The 21944-nt window shown below is 43.4% G+C and overlaps 2 protein-coding genes across 6 annotated transcripts in view; one reads left to right on the forward strand and one right to left on the reverse strand.

Moving 5' to 3' along the window:
- LOC106807225 overlaps window positions 1–21944 on the reverse strand; it is a 48760-nt gene that overhangs the window by 7014 nt on the left and 19802 nt on the right. The gene's annotated exons all lie outside the window — the stretch shown is intronic.
- Window positions 7721–21944, forward strand: part of LOC106807249 — a 23250-nt gene continuing 9026 nt past the window's right edge. For 2 of the 5 annotated variants that reach the window (XR_001393641.1, XR_001393644.1), the window contains exon 1: window positions 7721–7878. Coding sequence is in view for 3 of the 5 variants with exons in the window: in XM_014809539.1 (XP_014665025.1) it covers window positions 7821–7878; window positions 8075–8122; window positions 8570–8636; window positions 10457–10576; window positions 10950–11040 (384 nt within the window). In the remaining 2 variants the exon portion in view is untranslated. Of the gene's footprint in view, window positions 7879–8074; window positions 8123–8569; window positions 8637–10456; window positions 10577–10949; window positions 11574–18248; window positions 18626–21944 lie in introns of those variants that run through there. The other 3 variants (XM_014809540.1, XM_014809539.1, XM_014809541.1) reach the window with 3 other exon arrangements.

Raw genomic sequence — 21944 nt, forward strand, 5'->3', positions numbered from 1 at the left:
TAACGCAACATTAGATCAAGACACACAGACGCAGAAAGCACAAAGCAACTAGACGGCCACAGCAGCATAGACAGCACCACAGAACATGACAAGACCACAACAACAACTGACAAGCACACCAGCGAATGTAGACAGCACAGAGCAACATAGACAAGCACACAGCAACATAGACAAGCACACAGCAACACAAAACAGCAGCTGAGCTGACAGTGAAGACATTATACGTATATATATATATATACATGTATCTACCTGGGCTGGTACAGGAGCGACCTTTGTATACAGCATCGGCATGACATTAATAATGCCTCCTGTAAGAGAACAGAGCTGATGAGCTGCTGAAAGACTCTGCCAGACCAGGGAAGTGAGGACGAGAGAGAGAGAGAGAGAGAGGAGAGAGCAGGTGGAGTGTTGTGATGTTTGTGTGTGGATGTAGTGAGAGGCAGAGGAAGGAGAGAGCGGTGAGTACGACGGGAGCGGAGACCGAGAGGAAGAGGGAGACAGATAGAGAGAAGGACAGATTAGGGAGGGGGGAGTGGAGACTAGAGAGACGAGATGAGACGAGCGGGAGAGAGACCACAGGAAGAGAGAGAGAGAAGAGAGATAGATGAGACAGGGACAGATAGACGGGGGGTGAAGTGAGTAGAGAGAGAATGATAGAGAAAGAGAGAAGAGACAGAGAGAGAGCCGAATGAGAAAAGCGAATAGAGTAGAGAGTAGAGAGAAGGAGAGAGAGAGAGGAGGGAGAGAGAGATGACGATGGAAGAGAGAGAGAGAGAGAGAGAGAGAGAGAGAAAGATGAATAGAGTGAGTATTTGTGAGTTATTGTGTATACATGCTGCATGACGCATAGGCACATACATGTACGCACGCACACACGCACGCACACACGCACGCACGCACGCACGCTTGCCCCCTGTAAGACGAGGTAAGCATGTCTTACCTAGCGCTACTGTTCCCATGCATCGCGCGCACGCAGGCACGCACGCACGCCACGCACGCGCCGCTCGGCACGCTCGCCACGCACGGAACGCTCGCCCCTGTAAGATGAAGGTACGCACTGTTTACTAGCGCCGTACCTGTTCCGATGGATCGGCGCTCTCCTGATGTAGTGGTATGTTATCTGTCGCTCTGTTTGAATCTCAAGTCAACAACTGAATGTTACAACACCATACAGTCAGTACATCATAAGGCAGCAGTCAGCCTGAATAGCTGTCCCACCTACAGTGCTAAACACAGTAGGCAGCAGTCCGCACTGAATGTTTAGCAACATACAAGTAGCTTAACATTGGCAGCGTGTACTGAATGTTTAGCAACACCAGTCGTAACACACGGCGCAGTCAGTACTGAATGTTAATAACACCTACGTAGCTCACAGTCGGCGCGTTTTAGCACTGAATGTTACAAACTACGTATGTAAACACAGGGCGCGTCAGCACCTGATGTTACACCCAGCCTACGTAGTAACACATTTTTTTGGCAGCAGTCAGCATTGAATATGTTACACCACCTACGTAGTCGCAGGGCAGCAGTCAGCTGGAATGTTAACCACCGTACAGGTAGGTAACAGAGGCAGCAGTCAGCAATGAATGTTACAACCATCATTACGTAGCGTAACTGGCAGATGTCAGACTGATGTTAAACACTCGTTAGTCACATAGGCCGCAGCGTCAGCACTTGAATGTTACAGCCACCTAACAGTTGATAACTCGGCAGCAGTCAGAGGCACTGAATGTTACACACCTACACAGTGTACACATTGGCAGCAGTCAGCACTGCACTGTTAACCAAACCTACAAGTGTAGCACATGGCAGCAGTCAGCATAGATGTTCACACCTGTAGTAACACACGGGCCAGCGCCGCATGATTGTTTACACCCTACGTAGTACACTGGCAGCAGTCAGACACTGACATTTTTTACAACACCTTAAGTAGTAAACATGGCGCAGTCGCACCTGATTTCAACACTACAGTAGTAACACCTGGGACCAGCCAGTCAGCATTGATGGTTACCAACCACCGTCGAGTAGAAAACACATAGGCCCAGCGTCAGCAGCTGAATGTTAAACGACACTACAGCTAATGTCAACACAGCCAGGCAGACGTCAGCACTGAATGTTTACAACCTACAAGTGTACCACTTCATGCGCAGTCAGCACACTGATGTTAGCACACCATACAGTCAGTAACATCATGGCAGGCATGTCAGCACTGATGTTACAGCCACCTCAGTAGTAACACATGGCGCAGTTAGCACTGATTTACTACCACGTACAGTAGTAACACAGGCGCAATGTCAGCACTGACTGTTCCAACCACACTACGTTAGTTAAAATGGCATGCGTCAGCACCTGATGTTACAACACCTTACAGTAGTACAGACGCGGCAAGCCAGTCAGCATGACTGTTCGACCCACCCCCTACATGTAGTAACGACATGGCAGCAGTCAGCACTGATGTTACCAAACCAGACTTACAGTACGTACACAATGGCAGCAGGTCAGCGCTGAATGTGTACACCCCTAACAGTGTACCTGGCAGCAAGTCAGCACCCTGAATGTTACAAGCAGCCTAACAGTAGTAACACAGAGGAGCAGTCAGCATGATGTTTACACCACCTACGTAGTACATGGCGCAGTCAACACTGAATGTTCATCCACCTACCAGTTATTCTGATTTTATAGTCACCACCAACTGCGAGCAGTCTGCACTGATATGTTAAACCACCTACAGTAGTAAAACACAGGGCAGCAGTCAGCTACTGAATGTTAAAACAGTCTACAGTTAGTACCATGGCAAGCAGTCGAGCACTGAATGTTACACCACCTACGTAGTACACAGCCGCGCGTTCCGCACTGAATGTTACCAACGCTACAGTGTAACACAGGGCCAGCCAGTCAACATCTGAAGTGTTCAACCACCATACGTTATCACACAGTGGCAGCAGGTCGGGCACTGATGTTACAACACGTTTTTTGTACAGGGCAGCAGTCCGCACTGATGTCATACAAGGTGTAACACATGGCAGGCAGTCAGCCTGTGTTCAACCACTACCAGTGTAACAATACGGCGCGTCGCACTGATGTTACAAACACCGTACAGTAGTAACATGGCAGCAGTCGGCACTGCAATTCTTCAACCCCTACCCAGTAGTAAACACAGGGCAGCATGTCACTGAATGGTTACAACACATTTCCGTGTAAAGCACTGGTCAAGCACGCAGCACCTTGAGACTGTTTCCACCCCCCCCCCTACCCCGCCCACGCTGAGTACCACGCCCAGAGCAGTCGCATCTTGATGTCTACATCACCTACAAGTGCAGTAACCATCGGCAGCGTTTCCCTGAATGTTCAGCCACCTACAGTGTTAAAGCACAGGGAGCGTCAGCATGCTGTTACCCCACGTACAGTAGTACACAGGGCAGCAGTCGCGCTGAATAGTTACAGCACCATACGGTAGTAAACATAGGAGTCAAGTCAGCACCTGACATGTTTCCACAACTACTGTGTAGCCATCGGAGCAGTCAGCTCTGAATGTATACCACTTACAGTAGATCAGCATGGAGAGGGTCAGCACTGAATGGTTCACGCCAACCTACATCAGTAACCATAAGGCAGATCAGCCTGAACATGTTTTACAACACTACGAGTAGTAACAGCATAGGCCAGCAGATACTGCACTCGTGTTACAACCCCTACAGTAGTAACACTCGGCAGCAAGTCAAACATGATATGTTACAACACCTATACAGTAGTAAACATGGAGCTAGTCAGCAGGCTGAATGTTACACCCCTACAGTGTACACATGGCAGCAGTCAGCACTGAATGCTTACAACCACCGATAACAACGTAGTTAAACACATCGGCCAGCGTACGAGCTGATGTTACAACCATACGGTAGTAACAGTGCAGCATGTCGCCTGAATTGTTACCAAACTCAGTAGTCCAACACAGGGCAGCGTCAGCACTGAATGTTTTAAACCACCTACAGTAGTAACCATGGGCGCAGTACAGCACTGAATGTTACAACCCACTACAGATTAGAAGTAACAACAATGGCGCTCAAGAGCAGCTGATGGTTACAACCCTCCTACAGTTAGTAACAATGCAGCGTCAGCATGATCTCATAACCCACTTACAGTCAGTAACACTCGGAACGCGCTCGAACACCTGAAATGATTACGAACCACCTACGTAGTACAATGGCGACAGTTACATTGATGTTTACAACACCTACTAAGTGTAACACAGGCGCAGCAGTCAGCCAATTGAATTGTTCCCCCTACTAGTGTAACAGGCAGCACTCAGGCAGCATGCCATGTATACGCCAACCTATCAGTAAGTAACAAAATAGGCGCGCGAGTCAGCACCTGCAATGTTACACCCACGTAGCAGTTGACTAAACACATGGCAGCAGTGCAACTGAATGTTACAAACAGCCTATACAGTAAACATGCAGCCAGTCAGCAAATGAATGTTACAAACCCACTCCAGTAGTAAACATTCGCCAGCAGTCAACCTTGATGTTCACCCCTACCAGTTAGTTACGAGCACACGCAGCAGCAGTCAGCATGAATGCTATAACAAAACACTACCAGTAGCATATACAATGGCAGCAGTCAGCCTGAATGTGTTACACACCCTACGCTAGTTCAACCATGGCAGCATGTCAAACATGTTAACACCCACTACAGTAGTAACACAAGGCCGCAGTCGGGCCACTGGAATGTATACACGCCACTCACAGTAGTAAACATGGCAGCAGTCAGCACCTGACATGTTACACCACCTTACAGTCAGTAACACATAGGCAGAGTCAACCTGATTGTTACAACCCCTACCAGTAGTTAACCATCGAGCAGCAGTCTAGCACTGAATGTTAGCACACCTACAGTGTTAAATCACTCGGCAGCAGTCAGCATTGAATGTTACACAAACCTACAAAGTAGCTAAAACATGGCAAGCAGTCAGCTACTGCCTGTTCACAGCTACGTGGTTAACACCATGCAGCAGTCAGGCACTGATGTTACAACCCCTACAGCTAGTAAAACGCGGGCAGCAGGTCAACACTGCGAATGTTACAAACACCCTAGAGTAGGTAACACTGGCGCAGTCGAGCAAAATGATGTTACAACACCTACGTAAGCTAAACACATGGCAGCAGTCAAGCCACTGATGTTAACAACCACCGTCCAGTAGTCACAGCGAGCAGCATGTCAAGCACGTGAATGTTACACACTTTCAGTGTAAAACTTCCGCAAGACAGTCAACATCTGAATGTTAACAACTCACCTACGTCGTAACACATGGCAGGAGCAGTCAGACTTGAATGTTACAACCACCATCAGTTCAGTAATCATGGCCAGCAGATCCAGCCTGAATGTTTGCAACACCTCACAAGTCAGTACCAATGGCCGCAGTCCACACTGGAATGTTACACAACCTAACCAGTAAGTAAAATGGCAGCAGTCAGCACTGAATGTTACACCCACCTACGTTAGCCGTACAAATAGGCAGCGTTCAGCCCTGAATGTTTACACCACCTCAGCTAGTACCGGCAGCGTTCAGCACTGAATGTTCAACCACCTACCCAGTAAGTAGAAAAGGGCCAGCAGTTCAGTACTGCAATGCTACTACACCCACTACAGTGTAAACCTGGCAGCAGTCAGCACTTGAAATGTTAATACACGCTCAGTAGTAACACTGGCAGCGTGCAGCCTGAATGTTACAACCACCTACGTGTAACACATGGCAGCGTCAGCACTGATTGTTTACACCACCTACAGGTAGTAAACATGGCGCGTAACATGGAATGTTCCACACCTACGTGCATAAAAATACGGCAGCAGTCAGCACTGAATGTTACAACCACCCATACGGCTGTAACAGCGGAGCAATTCAGTACTAGAACTGTACACTCACTACAGTGTAACACAGGCAGCAGCAGCTGATGTTCAACCACATACAGTAGTAACACAGAGAGCAAGTGCCACGCACTGAATTGTATACAAACCAGCCTATCAGTGTGTAACATGGCAGACAGTCAGCACTGATGTCTACAACCACCTCAGTTTAGTAACAATGGCAGCAGTCGAGCAACGAATAGGTTACACCCTACAGGTAGTAACAAGGGGGCAGTCAGCAGCTGATGTTACAACCACCTACAGTAGATAAACATCAACAGCATCGCACTGAATGTTCAACACTACGAGTAGGGTAACCATGCGACAGTCGAGCACTGAATGTTACAACACTACGTAGTACGATGGCACGCAGTAGCATGATGTGTACTCCCAATCCGTCAGTAGCACATTGGCGCGTTCAGCACTCGAATGTTACACCACTACAGTCGTAGAACATCGGCCAGACAGTCAGCTACTGAATGTTTACACACCTACAGTCGTAAACATGGCTAAGCCGTCAGCATTGAATAGTTCACCACCCTCAGTAGTAACTCATGCGCAGTCGCACTGAATGTTAGACCCACTTACAGTGTAACACTAGGCAGACAGTCAGCTGAATAGATTACAACCGCTACAGTAGTAAGCACCATGGCAGCGAGTCGAGTGCACTGATGTTCATACCAACCCTAGTCCGTAACACGGGCAGCGTCAGCCTGATGTTAGCAACCAGCCTACCGTAGTACACTGGGCGGAGTCAGTACTGAATGTTAGACCCACTTAACAGTGTAACACTGGCGCAGGTCGCACTGAATGTTACAGACCACCTTACAAGTAGTAAACATGGCAGCATTCAGCAATGATGTTGCACCTTCAAGTGGTACACATAGCAGCGTCAAGCACTGAAACTGTTAACCCAAGATGTAGTAAGATTGGCAGCAGTCAAGCACTGATGTTACCAACCTCTGCAGTGTAACGCCGGTGTGCTACTCCCAGTCAAGCAACCTGATGTTAAAAACCAATAGCAGTAGGTAACAGCAGCAGGCAGCAGTCCGCACACCTTAGAATGCTTCAACACCTACCGTGATACACACTACAGCGCAGCGTCGCACTGAAATGTTCACCCACCTACAAAGTAAGTACACATGCCAGCAAGTCAGCATGAAAAACAATGTTCACCACCTCGTAGTAAAAATTAAAGGACGCGAGTCCAACACTGGATGTTAAAAACCTCGAAGTATAAGCGGCAGCAGAAGTCACCTGAATGTTAAACACAATAATCAGTAGTAAAATGGCAGCAGTCAGCATGAAATTGTTAGCAAACTTCATAGTAAAATGGCAGCAGTCATTGCTGGCTCGTTCAGAAAGGGTTAGTCAGAAAGATCTGAACGAGCCAGCTAGGTCAAACAGAAGTCAGGGAGGCAGAGACCCTACCGGCATAACTTAATCTCCGCTATTTCTCAGAAATTCTGCGGCGACGCGGGACTGCATATACGACCAATCAGTCAGACGTAAGGCAGTGACAAGCTAGCAAGGTGACCCTGCGATACACACACGCACGCACGCACGTACGCACGCACGCACGCACACACGCACGCACGCACGTACGTAGTCGGTTACATCCTGCTGCCTCTATACGTGGACAACGAGACGGGACTATCTGATAGACTGACTTGCATCTGATCTGGTGATTGCATCTGTTAGAACAGGTTTGGAGATTGGGGCACACATCCACACATTATTACATATCAGGAGTTAATGAAGACAAATCAGGTTGATGAAAAATGCACGCACGTACGCACATACGTAGGCCTATATAAGTAGTCGGTTATATCTAGCTGCCTCTATACGTGGACAACGAGACGGGACTATCTGATAGACTGACTTGCATCTGGTGAGATATCATCTACATTCCAACGATGAAGCAGCCAACTCTCCTTCTCATCACTCTATGTGCTATACTTGTGGCAGTAGCGGGTGAGTTATATACATATACAATAGACTGTACATCTAGCTAGTTCGAATAACCTACTTGACCTGACTTTTAATTAACACGTTATATAAGCAAATCAAACCAAGGAATTAATATGTGATCTGTTGCGTATTTCTCTGTACTTGTAGCGAAGTATTGTCCATGTTTTCTTAATTTGAAACCAGGTTGTTTGTGTTTTAGGTATGCCTACAGCTGGAGACATACCCCGAGACATGCCCGCATTTGCATGTAAGTTATGCAGCGTCAATTCTCACTTATACTAACTTAATACTTAAACTCACAATACTAACGTCCACCCAGCCAGTATAGATACTAACGTTTTTTTTGAAAGCTAATTTATGAATTTCATGAGATGTGCTTTTCTATAATTGCTTGATGAGGAGTCGTAATGTTACACGAATAAATTAAGTGAAGGAACGAGAATGGAGGGAAGAGAAAGGGACGGGATGGTAATGGGAGGGGAGAGGAAGGGAAAGGAGGGGTGAGAGTAATTATATGAGTATGGTATGTGTACGTGTACATACATATGTGTATACGTGCATGCGTGAATGTTAATGTGCGCTCGCGTGCGCGCGTGCGTGCGTGCGTGCGTGCATGCGTGCGTGCGTGCATGTCAATATATAAAGCGAGGATAATAGAAGTAAAGGGTTTACGCTGCTGTTTTGAATGTTGCAGGCTCTTGCGCTAGGTGGCCATGTGAACCCGGCATTCACTCATGTAACACAACTACTCCGGTGTGCAGGTATGTACACCTACAATTCTATCTGCCTCCATGTAATCAGTGGCTTATAAACACATATATAAACAACGATTTGTATGTCTTGATCTAATGCCGTTCATTCACTTATAGTAAATATACAAATATAGATTCACAGTTATAGAATGAATGTGTAAGCATTACTATTTAGTATACATGGTGATATATAACATATACCATGCTCACACTTAATTATACTGATAGCAAGCAGCGTAGAAGAGAGACAAGAGGAGATATTCATAACCAATAAATAATAGCATATTTAGCAACGTGATAATAAAACAGGTAAAATTAAATCGAGATGAAAAACGCAGGCAGTCAGAATCTAGATTAATCCAAGATTCTACTTTTCTGTATATTGACACATTCTCCTACTCTATATGTGCTGCCATCTGCAGTTTAATTAAGAAGTAAAGACATTTTAGAGTCGCGTTACGGTGAATGCAAGTATGCACGATAACTGCATGTCACTAACACTAGGAATGCTCACTGTATTGTATTGTATTTATACATAAATTTACCTAACTCTAGATTATAGATGTCGATTAGTTTGAGTAAATGCAATTCGTGGAAATAATGGGTTGCAGGGTCTCTCTAGTGAGCAAATTTTACAAGTTTGATAATTTTATTTTGAGCTGTTTGTAGAGGTTTTAGTGTAGTTTTGTTGGCTGTACCCCATGTTAATACTGCGTATGTTAGATACGGATAAACCAGTGAATAATATATAGTAGTAAGCAGATCTTGTGGAATATAGTGTCTAAGTTTAGATATAATACCTGTTGATCTTGCAATTTTTGCCGAAATATAGGTAATATGATTCTTCCATGTAAGACGATTATTAATGAAGATTCCTAGATATTTATAGCGGATGTAGAAGGAAGATGGTGGTTTCCCATTTTCACGCTAAAGTTGTTGTTCTGTTTCTTTGAGTTAGAAATAATCATAAACTTAGTTTTCTGATAGTTGACTGATAGGATATTTGCTGATATCCACGTGTCAATTTTTTAAATTTCGGTATTAACTACCCCTAAGTGTTGAAGATCACCGATGTTTTTATTTGTCATAAATAGGTTAGTATCATCAGCAAAAAGTCTGGTGTTAAAATTGGTAGCATTGGGGAGATCGTTAACATAAATAAGAAAGAATAGTGGACCTAGGGTAGGTAAGATCCTTGAGGGACACCACAGGTCGTCTCAGCCAAGTTTGATTTGTATGAATTTATAGATGTATAGTGATAACGATTAGTTATGTATGATCGAAAAAAATCTAAAGCCAAACCTCTGATACCATAATGTTCCAGTTTTGTGAGTAATATATTGTGGTTAACTGTATCGAAAGCTTTGGAAAGGTCCAGAAAAATGCAGCAAGTATCATATGCAGTCGAGAGTCTACTGCATTAACCAAGTTATCAAAGATTTCAGCTGTAGCTAGCGCAGTAGAGTAGTTTTTCCGAAACCCAAATTGATACGTACTAAGAACATTATTCTGATTTAAAAATTTCGTGAGGCGAAAATATAAGTTAGTTTTTCAAAATTGTTTGATAATGGTGATAAGAGAGAGATAGGCCGATAGTTAGCTGGTTCATTCTGTGAACCGGTTTTATGTAAAGGAATTATTTTGGCTATTTCGAGTTGGTCCGGAAATTTCACACTGTTAATAGAGGAATTGAACAAAGTTGTCAAGACAGGGGAAATAATAATTATGAGAGGCCGATTTATAAAATTTAGCTGGTACTTCATCGGGCCCAGTTGCCTTATTGACATTCATAGTTTTGAAGATAGAGTTGACTTCTTTATTTACAATAGGAGTCAAACAGATGGACCAGAGTATGAACATCTCTGCTGCAAGTACCTGTGTGAACCTAAACCTCCATGCCACAAAAACCCCTGTTCTTCTACGCCGTGTGGACGAGGCACCGTATGCAAGTAAGTACACTAGGCAACCATTAGCACACATACTAACATAAACACATCTACAAATAATATGTACATGACGCTACGTGACGTCAGGTCACGCAAAGGTCACGTAAGGGTCACGCAAGCGTTTCTAAACCATGACAGCCGATAATTCAATAGCGAATAGATTCCGATTTGCTCAGTGTTGTGGCGATGTGTTGTCTCTTTGATTGTCAGTAAACAGTATTTTGTACATTCCCAATTTATACTATATCACAGCATTATACATATTACTGTAGATAAGCGCAATTAGTTGACGTGTAATTAGCAGTTTTTAATTGGATATGCGAGTAATTTAAATCTGGTTGTCAACTTATTACATGTGTACGACATTTATTTTCAGGACGGATGAAAATTGCCGGGGAGTATGTGTGGACAGACCTCTAAAGGGTTGGAATGCATCACCGCTCAATGCATCACTGGCAAGAGGTTGAAAGCTTGCTTCGTCGCTCGTTCATGAGTGAGTGACGTCACGTCCATGCGGACTCAAACTCCTATTTAAGGTGCATTGTGACCCTAACCCTAACCTAACTCTAAAAAATAACCCTAACCCTATTAAAAACAAAATTAATTAAATTTTGTACAGTCGAAACTGTGACGTAGGTCTGACGTATGTGAGCGACGAAACAAGCTTTCAACCTTTTGCGCATCACTGCTCAATAATACAAGCATGTGATATCGGCCTGCCATCTGGTGTCGGACAACATAACAACTTTAATATATATGTTCTGGAGAATGCTACTATTACCCAGTGATGTTCATTAATATTAAATATATAAAATGATAATATATTTTCGCAATAATTATCTTAAGTATGATATGGCAATCACATTATTCAATGAGAGTTTGTACTCCATGCATCAATGCTCACTAGCTTGTTGTACTGCAATTATATTTTCTGGGCAAAATGTTTTAAAATGTCAATTAATAATAATCTCTACAATAAAAATCATTTCTAACTATCTAATCCTTGGTTAGTTTCAATCTCCTCACCAAACATGCACATAAATTTATTTTATACGCTTGTTTGTGCGTAAGTTGAATTTTTTTGCAGGACAAATAAGATTTTATATCGAATTTTTAACGTGATTTTTGTATAAAATTATTTCTACTGTCAATAGACAAGGGATTATGAAAGGACTAAACATACAGAGATAAATGCAAAGGACAATGCAAATACAATGTAGGAGACAACAGTACATTATCTAAACAGTATGAACAATGTTATTGCACACACTTCATAAACAATGTTATTATCCAAGTAGGAAAAACAATGATATAATATGGACTTACTCACAACCAACGACTGCAGCATATGTTTCACGCACGCACGCACGCACGCACGTACGCACGCACGCACAATTATATATATATAAATACGAGAAACTGATATTTTCCACCCAGCGTGGCTTGGCTTCAAGCCTCCGTCACCCCAAACTCCACGACAGAATGGCGGCTTTCACTTCATTTGGCTGCAATCGGCGGCGTCCACGGTTTGTCAATAGTGGGGGGCCAATTGAGAGAATGAAGCGACGCATGCGCGGGGGGCTGAGTTTTAGGGGCGCGAAGAGCCGAGCGAGGAAGCCAGGGCGAGCTGCCGAGCGGGGGTGGGTGTGGAGGGTAGGGAGCTTTTCAATTTCGCACTGAAATGGAGGCAATATGGTGCACATCGACAAGTAAAAATTCAATTTTAAATGGAAGAAAACGGAATATACACCTTTTCAGTAACATGTCTATGTACATGTCAACTATAGTGAAGTATAAATTTGATGCATATGAATACTTAATTGGAGGGGGAAAATAATATGAAATAGGAATCTTTTTCAGGGCGTACAGAAATTTCATTTCTCAGACCTGTAATAGTCAAAAATAACATTGCGAATTGATAATTTAAACACTTATAAACATCACTCGACTAGCTTTTTGCTTTAGTTTATGAGGTTTCTTCATGTTGGGCTGACCACAGTTTTGCCTTAAAAACCCAAGCTGCTTAGGATATTTAAATAAAGAATACATCAAATTTATTAATTAAAAAGATTAAGAACTAAAGTGCAATTACTCCAACTAAAGAATAAAAGGAAATTAGATATAAAATATTACATAAAACTAACGGCTCATAAGGGTCTTATGTCCGCGCGGAGGTTACTGCGGAACGTCTGTACGTGCGGTATACGCGCTGCGTTCATGCTGTGCGTACAGCGTGCGTACAGCGTGCGTAGTGCGTAAAGTACAGTGTGTGGCAATATGCCAGACGGACTGAATCGACCCTCGATCGAGCCTCCGAAGCACAGGATCAGGCCCCGAAGTCCGCACGGTATTGGGGCAAATACGGCGCTGTGCATGTCTGTTTGCTATAGAGTAAGGCAGAGGCTAGAGGGACTTCGTCAAACTTTGTAATTTTCCAGTAGGCAGATGAAAATGTGGATAAACACTCTCTTTCGCTCTTTCCCCCTTCCTCTCCTCCTTATTCCCTCTTTCTTTTCTTGCATTTCTTTCCGATCATACAAAATACATATAGACTTATATTTTCTGCCTGTATAGTGGGGGGGGGGGGTTCGGGGCGCCGCCCCTGCAATCTACTGTATCTACTGTATCTATTGTATCTATTGTATGTATTGTATCCTGAGTGTGCGAAGGGGGGCGCTGCATGCAGTTTGACCTCCCCCTTCAGACACATCCCGCCCAACTTACAGTCATAACTCACAGATTATTGTAATAACAACACAACACTGCGAGTCAAGCAAGGAAGCTAACACGACTCTCTGCTGCATAAATAGCCGAGGTACCGCACGCACGGGCGCAAAGACTCGTGCACAGTCACAGAGTCAGGATGCCGGTGTTGCCACGAGGGCACTGGGCAAGCGGATGGTGTTACCCATCGGAAATGTCCATGCTCGTGCAGCCGAACTCCTTATGTGCATTCGCGCATGAATGTGCACGCACGCGTGTATGTGCGCGCACGCGCGTACGTGCCCGCACGCGTGTACGTGCACGCACGCTTGTATGCGTGTATGTGCACGCGCGTATGTGTACCCATGTGCGTACGTGCACGCATACGCGTATATACGAACGCCTGCGTGTACGTGCGCGCACGCGTGTAAGTGTACGCACGCGTGTATGCGCACGCATGCGTCTATGTGCATGCGCGTACGTGCACGCACGTGTGTAAGCGGGCGCATGCGTGTACGTGCTCGCATGCGTACACGCACGTGTACGTGCGCGCATACGTGCATGCCCACGCGTCTATGCGCCCGCCCGCGTATATGAACGCACGCGTGTACGTGCGCGCACACGTGTATCTGCACCCATGCGCGTACGCGCACGCATATTCGGCCGCCCGCGTGTATGCGCACGCCTGCTTGTACGTGCACGCACGCGTGTACGTGCGCGCATGTGCGCATGTACGTGCACGCATGCGTGTATGTGCATCATCCCATTTTTAAGCAAAAATTACTTTACATAGCTTCTCAACACATTAACAAAGTAAAACGTGCTTCATCATATTTCCTAAATACCTTCAATTTGGCATGTTTCTTGCTCCACCAAATGAAGCCTTGATCTCCTCTTATTCGTCGGAAGGGTATGAGCCAATAACAGCTCATCTTATCTGATATGTGTTAGACCCACACACGTTGTTATAGCCCTATGCACGTGAAATCACAAGTTCTATAATTATTTGCCTCAGCTATGACTAATGAATGCTTCACGCTCCCTAATTGCTGATCACCCAACAGTCTGACAATTTTTGCATCCTAAGCCAATAAAGGCGGAAACATAAGCAGATAGATCAGACAGAAAACAGCGCGGCGCTACATCGCATCGTGTACAATGATAAGGACAGACACACGGGCGGCTTCGCATCTCATTATCAATTCTTGAACGCGCCAGAGTTTCATAGATAAGCCTTTTCCTTATACTCCGCGGTTTTCTCACGAATATCAACACTAGCGGTAATTTTCGGCGCGTGGCGTGTCAGCATGCTAGGCGCCGTAGTCTCTGGTCCACGCCCCGGACGACCACAGAATTCGATCACGACTCTCCTTCACGCGCGCACACCTATCTAACTTATATACAAGAGCTATACTAGTATATTACGAGCTAATCTCGCTATTTCTCAGAATATTCTGCGGCGAACGCGGTGACTGCATATACACACCATTCAAACAGACGTCAGCGTTTTCGTTCGGAGTGTTCGTGGCCTAAAGTCCGTCTTCCGAATGCGAGTGTGAGGGATTGCGGTAACTAAGATGTTTGTCTAGCAGCCACTCAACGGCTGTCCACAGCCGCCTCCTGAGTCCCCACTACCACAATACTAACATCACACACACACACCACACAACACACACCACACACACACACACAACACACAACACACCCACACATTCACACACCACACACACAAGCATCCCTTCCACCAGACTACACACACACATATACAACTTCACTTATCTCTGCTGTTAACACACAATACATCTACACACACACACACAACAACTACACGACACCACACACACACACACATCACACACACAATCACACACACACATATATAACAGTAAATCCAGATCATACAACAACCAGTGATTTCTCACGACACGCACACACGCACATCCCCGCACCTCGCACGCAACAGCACGCACGCACGTACGTTAGTCGTTACATCTACTCCCTAACTTTGTACAACGATACGACATCTGATAGACAGACTTGATCTGAATAGATCTTACATTCCAACGATTGCAAGCAGCCAACTCTCCCGTTCTCCACACTCTACACTCTACATCTTGTAACTGGGTGAGTTATTATAATATTCATAATAATAATAGGAGAGTGGACTTTCATAACACAGGAAATTCGTCATTACCTAACCTAGAACACCTAGATTTACTAAGCGAACTCAATACCAACTGACTCATCGTAACGTCACATTCGCCCTAGCATCTGCGAAATCGTTCTCCATATACACCTGCCAATGCGAGATACAGACTAAAACGTCGACACATTTCCATTCATTTGCCTCAGCTAAACGAATTATAAAAGCCGCTCTAACTTGAAACAAAAGCAGCTACTACCGACCTCTTGCTCCCATCGGCATCGTGTGCTTCGCCTATCCTGCTTTGGTTTCAATAGCGTTTATACATTCAGTCTGCTGCAACATATATGAAAAATCGGTCGTACGTTTTTAGTCTTATCTCCGGATTGCGGGAACGAGGAAACGATTCGCTCGATGCTAGTCGAATTACTGTGTCCGATTGAGATGCTCAATCTGTTGAGTACGCTAGTAAAAATTCGTAGTACATCTAATGGCTAAGTACATGACGATATTCGCCTTGTTATTGAATTCACATCACACTCCTTTTCTATTATCTCATCGATATATACACTTATATAAAATACATAGACTGTACATATAGATAGTTTAATAACCTGCTGACTGATTATGAACGCAAAGTTCAACAAATTCAAACAAAGAATATAATATACAGTTCCACCTTTCTTTGTTCTTGCCGAACAATATTTACATTTTCGTTAATAAAACGTTTGTTTTTTTTTATAGCTACAGCTGAAGGCGGCCGCACATATTAAGTTATACCAGCGTCAATCTCACTTACAACAACGTCCAACCAGCCAATAGATACATAGATATTATAGATGTTAATTCGCAGCGTCAATTCTCACTTACATCTGACAATCCACCCAGCCAGTATTATGTATACATAGATAATAGATATGTAAGTTAGCAGCGTTAATTCTCATATCAGCTTAACTCCACCCACTCAGTATAGGATACCATAGATATTAGAGATTTAAGTATGCAGCGTCAATTCCACTTACAACTTACGTCTAACCAACCCCAGCCAGTATAGATACACTAATAATAAGATAAAGTAGCAAAGCGTTTAATCACCTTACACTACTCCACCAGCCTATATAGATACATAGATATATAGATATGAAATATGCACGCAATTCTCACTTACATAACGCCACCCACCAGTATAGATACATAGATACATAATATATAGAGATGTTATATTTATCCAGGTCAATCTCACTACACTTACTTCACCATACCATTTTAGATACATAGATATATAAGAGTAATTATGCAGCGCATCCACTACACCTTACATCCACCCAGGCCATAAGATACATAGATTCATTAATTTCACCACTGAACTTGCTGTTATAGAACTAGTTAAGAAGAAATCGTAATGTTACAAAATAAAGTAGGGAAGTCGAAAGGGAATGAAAGATAAAGAAAAGAAATGAAGGAAACGGAGAGAGCAAGGAGAAAAGGAGAGGAGGGAAGGAGAAGAAAGAGAAAGAAATGGAAGAACGAAGAGGAGAGAAAGGAGGAAAGGAGAGAGGAAGAAGAAAGAGAAGAAAATGAAGGAACGAGGGAACAAGGAGGAAAGGGAGAGAGGGAAGGAGAAAAAAAAGAATATGAAGGAACGGAGGAAAGCAAGGAGGGGAAAGGGAAAGGAAGGGGAAAGAGAGAAGTGAATGAAGGGACCGAGTCTATGCGTAGCGACTGTACTAATGTCATATGTCTGCACTGCGGAACGGCCGCGTGTACACGAATGTGGCTGCATTCTGCGTCGATGCATTCCTATATAAAAGCGAGGATAAAAAGTAAAGGGTAACCTGCTTTCCTGATGTTGCAGGGCTAGACGTGTGCTCGTCATGTGATCCAGTTTCACTGCATGGACACAATACTGAGTGCAGGAGTACACCTACATCATCGCCTCCATGTAATCATGCTCATAACACTTATAAATCTTTAGTTTTTTTATTACGTTTGTTTCTTAATAAGTTTTTTTATAAAAAATTTAATTTTCTTGACTGTGGCTCGTTCAATCACTTATACAAATATACAAAATCTAGATTCACATTCTATAGATATAGTGTCGTAAGCCATTACTATTTAGTACTCATGGTAATTATAAACATAGACCAGCTCACACTTATACTGATGATTTCAATAGCATAACGATATAAAGTATATTCATTAGTTAGGGAAATAACTAACCAGGAACCATTAAATAATAGCGTATTTAGCCAACGTGATAATCAAACAGGCAATATTTAAATCGACATAAAACGCAAGCACGATAACTGTCACTAACACTAGAAATCTCACTTTATTCACAGAGAGTTGCTGCTGCGTCACATCGTGTAACCCTAAACCTTCCATTGCCACATAAACCCATGCTTTTACGCGGTGGTGACCAGCACCGTATGTCAAGTAAGTACCTAGCAACCACTAGCACACATACTACATAAACACATCTACATATTGATAATCATGACGCTACTGTACGTCATGTCAGCAAAGGCACGTAATGGTTCCACGCAGCGTTTCTAAACATGACAGCCATGATTCAATAACGAATAAAGATTCCGCATGCTCAGTTGTCGTCGTTGTGTTTGCTGGATGTGTTGTCTCTTTGATTTGTCATAAACATATTTTGTTACATCACAATTTATACTATATACAGCAATCTTACATATAGTACTGTAATAACGCAAATAACTGTTGAAGTTCACATGTTAATTAGTCAGTTTTTTAATGGAAATGCGAGTAATTTACATCTGGTTGTCAACTTTGATTACCTGTATTATAAACATTTATTTTCAGGACGGATGAAAATTGCCGGGGAGTATGTGTGGACAGGCCTCTGAAGGGTTAGAGTGCATCACCGCTCAATAATACAAGCATGTGATATCGGCCTGCCATCTGGTGTCGGACAACATAACAACTTTAATATATATGTTCTGGAGAATGCTACAATTACCCAGTGATACTAATTAATATTAAATATAATAATGATAATATATTTTCTCAATAATTATTTTAAGTATGATATGGCAATCACATTATTCAAGGAGAGTTTGTACTCCATGCATGCTCGCTAGCTTGTTGTACTGCAATTATGCTTTCTGGGCAAAATCTTTAATGTCAATCTCAATGTTTAATTTTAATCTCTACAATAAAAATCATTTCTAACTATCTAATCCTTGGTTAGTTTCAATCTTCTCACCAAACATGCACATACATTTATTTGATACTCTTTTTTGTGCTTAAATTGCAAATTTTTGTTGTTTCTATTTGATTTTTGAATAAAATTAATTCTACTGTCAATAGACAATGGACTATGAAAGAAATAAACATGCAGAGATAAACGCAAAGATGAATGCAAATACAATGTAGGAGACAATGGTATTGTCTAAACAGCATAAACAATGTTATTATCTAAGTAGCAAAAACAATGATATAATGATTACTTACTCAATACAAACACCAATGACAGCAGTATGAGTTTCACGCACGCACGCATGCACACACGCACACATGCATATCTATAATATAATAGCAGAAAAAGCCGAAGTGTCGTTTTCCGTATCTGATCCGAAACCGTACCACGTATTCTCACGCGAATCGAGCTGGGGCCCCTTCTGGACGTCCCGAATACATTCCGCTACGTTAGAACGCGATTTTTTCTGATCGTAAAGTAACTTTTGGAGGGAATTTTCTAAAAAGTTATGTGCCCGAAGAAACTTCGGCATTCATCGGAAACCCGCAGCAAATTTTAAGATCGTCAAATCCGCATGAGCACACACGCACACACCAAAGCCATTGCGGCTGCGGTGTATAAACAACCAAGCACTGCCGCGCACAGCTGTCAGGCGAAAATTTAAGACAAAACACCAACGAGAGACGGCTGCTGCAGTTATATATATATATATATATATATGTGTGTGTGTGTGTGTGTGTGTGTGTGTGTGTGTGTGTGTGTGTGTGTGTGTGTGTGTGTGTGTATGTGTGTGTGCGTGTTGTGTGTGCGCGCCCGTGTGTGACATTTTTAGACGCCGTTTCGATTGTCTAAGAGCACACACATAGGCCTCTACCGTACACTATAGTAATCTCCAGTCCCCTTTTGCAATGTGTTAAAGCTATTAAATTGTGTTTCTCACGCGATTTGTCATGATAATGATAGCGATATCTGAATTGTACGATTAAAGTTATAATATAAGGTCATTTTAAATTAGTGGAGCTTCACCTAGCCTAGCAAGCCACACTAAACCACGCGCGAGACGCACGCACGCACAAGTCGGCTACCGCCACACGCACACATGCAAAGACATTGTAATTGGCGCTGCGTTATAAGACAGGCAAATCACTGATGCCGCGGCAAGCTGTGAGACAAAAATTGAGACACCCAACGAGATACGATCTGCATTTTGTATGTGTGTGTTGTGGTGTAATGTGATGTATGTGTGGGAGTTTGTGTATATGTGGTGCGTATGTGCGTGTGTGCGTGTGTGCGTGTGTGGTGTGTTTGTGTGCATGTGCGTGTCCGTGTATGTTGTGTGTGTAAATTGGTATTTGTTGATGGTGGGTGCGCGTGTGTGTGCGTGCACATGCCCGTCGTTGTGGATGCGATGTGTGCGTGCGTGCGTGCGCGCGGTGTGTGTGATGTGTGTGTGCGCAGCGTTGTGTGCCAATATTTGACAACGGGAAGGTGTAACCCGGCCGCCGCCGTCCACTGACTTTCAGATATATATCTTCAAAACTACTCGCGTGCATTTTTATTTTGTTTTTAAGAATTTGTTTATTTAATGATGCTTCTACCAGAATGAATATATTTCAACGAATAATCTAAATATTGGAAATTGGTAAGTATGAAATCACCCCACTGTCCCCTTTTTTTTGGAAGAATGGTATTGTAATTTAAGGTGAAAATTTCAGATTTTTATATAATTAGATACAGTTTTTTTTAACCAATGATGATTGCATTAGGGTATGATTCGAGTCTACATATGCAGTATTTACTGTAAAATACAGTCTATCTAAAAGTGAGAGATAAATGGTTAAACCGCATCCTCAAATCAACCGCCACTCAAACCGTCTGGAGGACGGGTACTAGCAGTATAGCATATAAGTGTATCATATATTTTATATATATTTATATATATATATCATATATATAATATATATATTATGTATGTGTGTGTGTGTGTCGTGGTGTGTGTGTGTGTGTGTGTGTGTGTGTGTTGTTGTGTGTGCTGTGTGTGTGTGTGTGTGTGTTGCTGTGGCGTGCGTGCGTGCTGCCAGCGCTGTATAAATTGGTTTCACGCCCATGTTTCCGGGGGGAAAGTTGCCTGAGAGAGCGTTGTGACTTGAGGTCAAGGTGTAGAAATGTAACGCTAATCACTTGCATCGTGTTCTATGACAACATAGTAACAACTGACTATCACAAGGCGAACAAATAAATCCCCCCTCCACCTACCGCCGCGGAGTTTTCATTGAAAGCTCTCCGTTTCTTTCGGCGGTTCCCAAGAATAGACAATAACTGGTAATTTCGGCGCGTGGTGTTGCCAGGCCTGGCGGTAGCGCGTAGTCTCTGTCCCGGGACGACACAGAGATGTCGATTTCACGGTTGCTCACTCAACGTGCTCACTACCTATCTACCTTATAGACAGAGCTATTAGATATAGTACAGGAGCTTAGTCTCCGCTATTTCTCAAGAAATTCGTCTGCGACGCGTGATGCTGCATATATCGACCCATGTAACTAGTACGTTTTGTCGATTCGGATGGGTGCTGGTGTTGTAGTGTAGGCCTGGTCGGCGTTGCCAGGATAACGACGACGACGACGACGACCGACAACAACCCAACACCAAGCACACAGTACAACAACAATCTAACAACACAACGAACACACACCAAAACAATCAGCAACAAAAAGCAACCACAACAACAAAACAACACACAACAACAAGACAACACACTGGCTATTGGGCATCGCTCTCTCTGACTGTAAAATGACTTAATACTCTGCAAGCGACAGACTTGATAAGCTTGCCGCGATCCGTGGTGTAAGTATAGTTAGTTGGATAGTGTGGGCGATGTTTTGAGGAGTGTGAGATGTTGAATTGTAGGGACATTTCGGCGGCTAGGACTTTTTTCGGCAAATTCACATTTTTTTATTCCAAAAATCTTTTTTTATCGCCGTTACATATATTAAGTGCCATCCTATAAGTATTTCTGTAATTATATTAAGGATTTAATACAATAAAAAATCAACATTACACAAACAAATAAACACAATTTTGAATTGGCCAAAAAGTCCTATCTGCTCAAAATATGTGGCCGAAAAGTTCTACGCCGAAGTGTCCTAGGCCGAAAAGTCCGTGGCCGAAAAGTCCGTCTACCGAGGATGAAGGGGGAAGGGGGAGGGGGGGATGTGGCGGGTAAACTAGGATAGTTTGCACATTCCGCCATCCTAGCTGTCACGCGGGCCCTTGTCGGTGGGTGGGGTGATCTGGTACCC

Source organism: Priapulus caudatus, unplaced genomic scaffold, assembly GCF_000485595.1.
Source record: "Priapulus caudatus unplaced genomic scaffold, Priapulus_caudatus-5.0.1 Scaffold202, whole genome shotgun sequence".
NCBI lineage: Eukaryota > Metazoa > Priapulida > Priapulimorpha > Priapulimorphida > Priapulidae > Priapulus > Priapulus caudatus.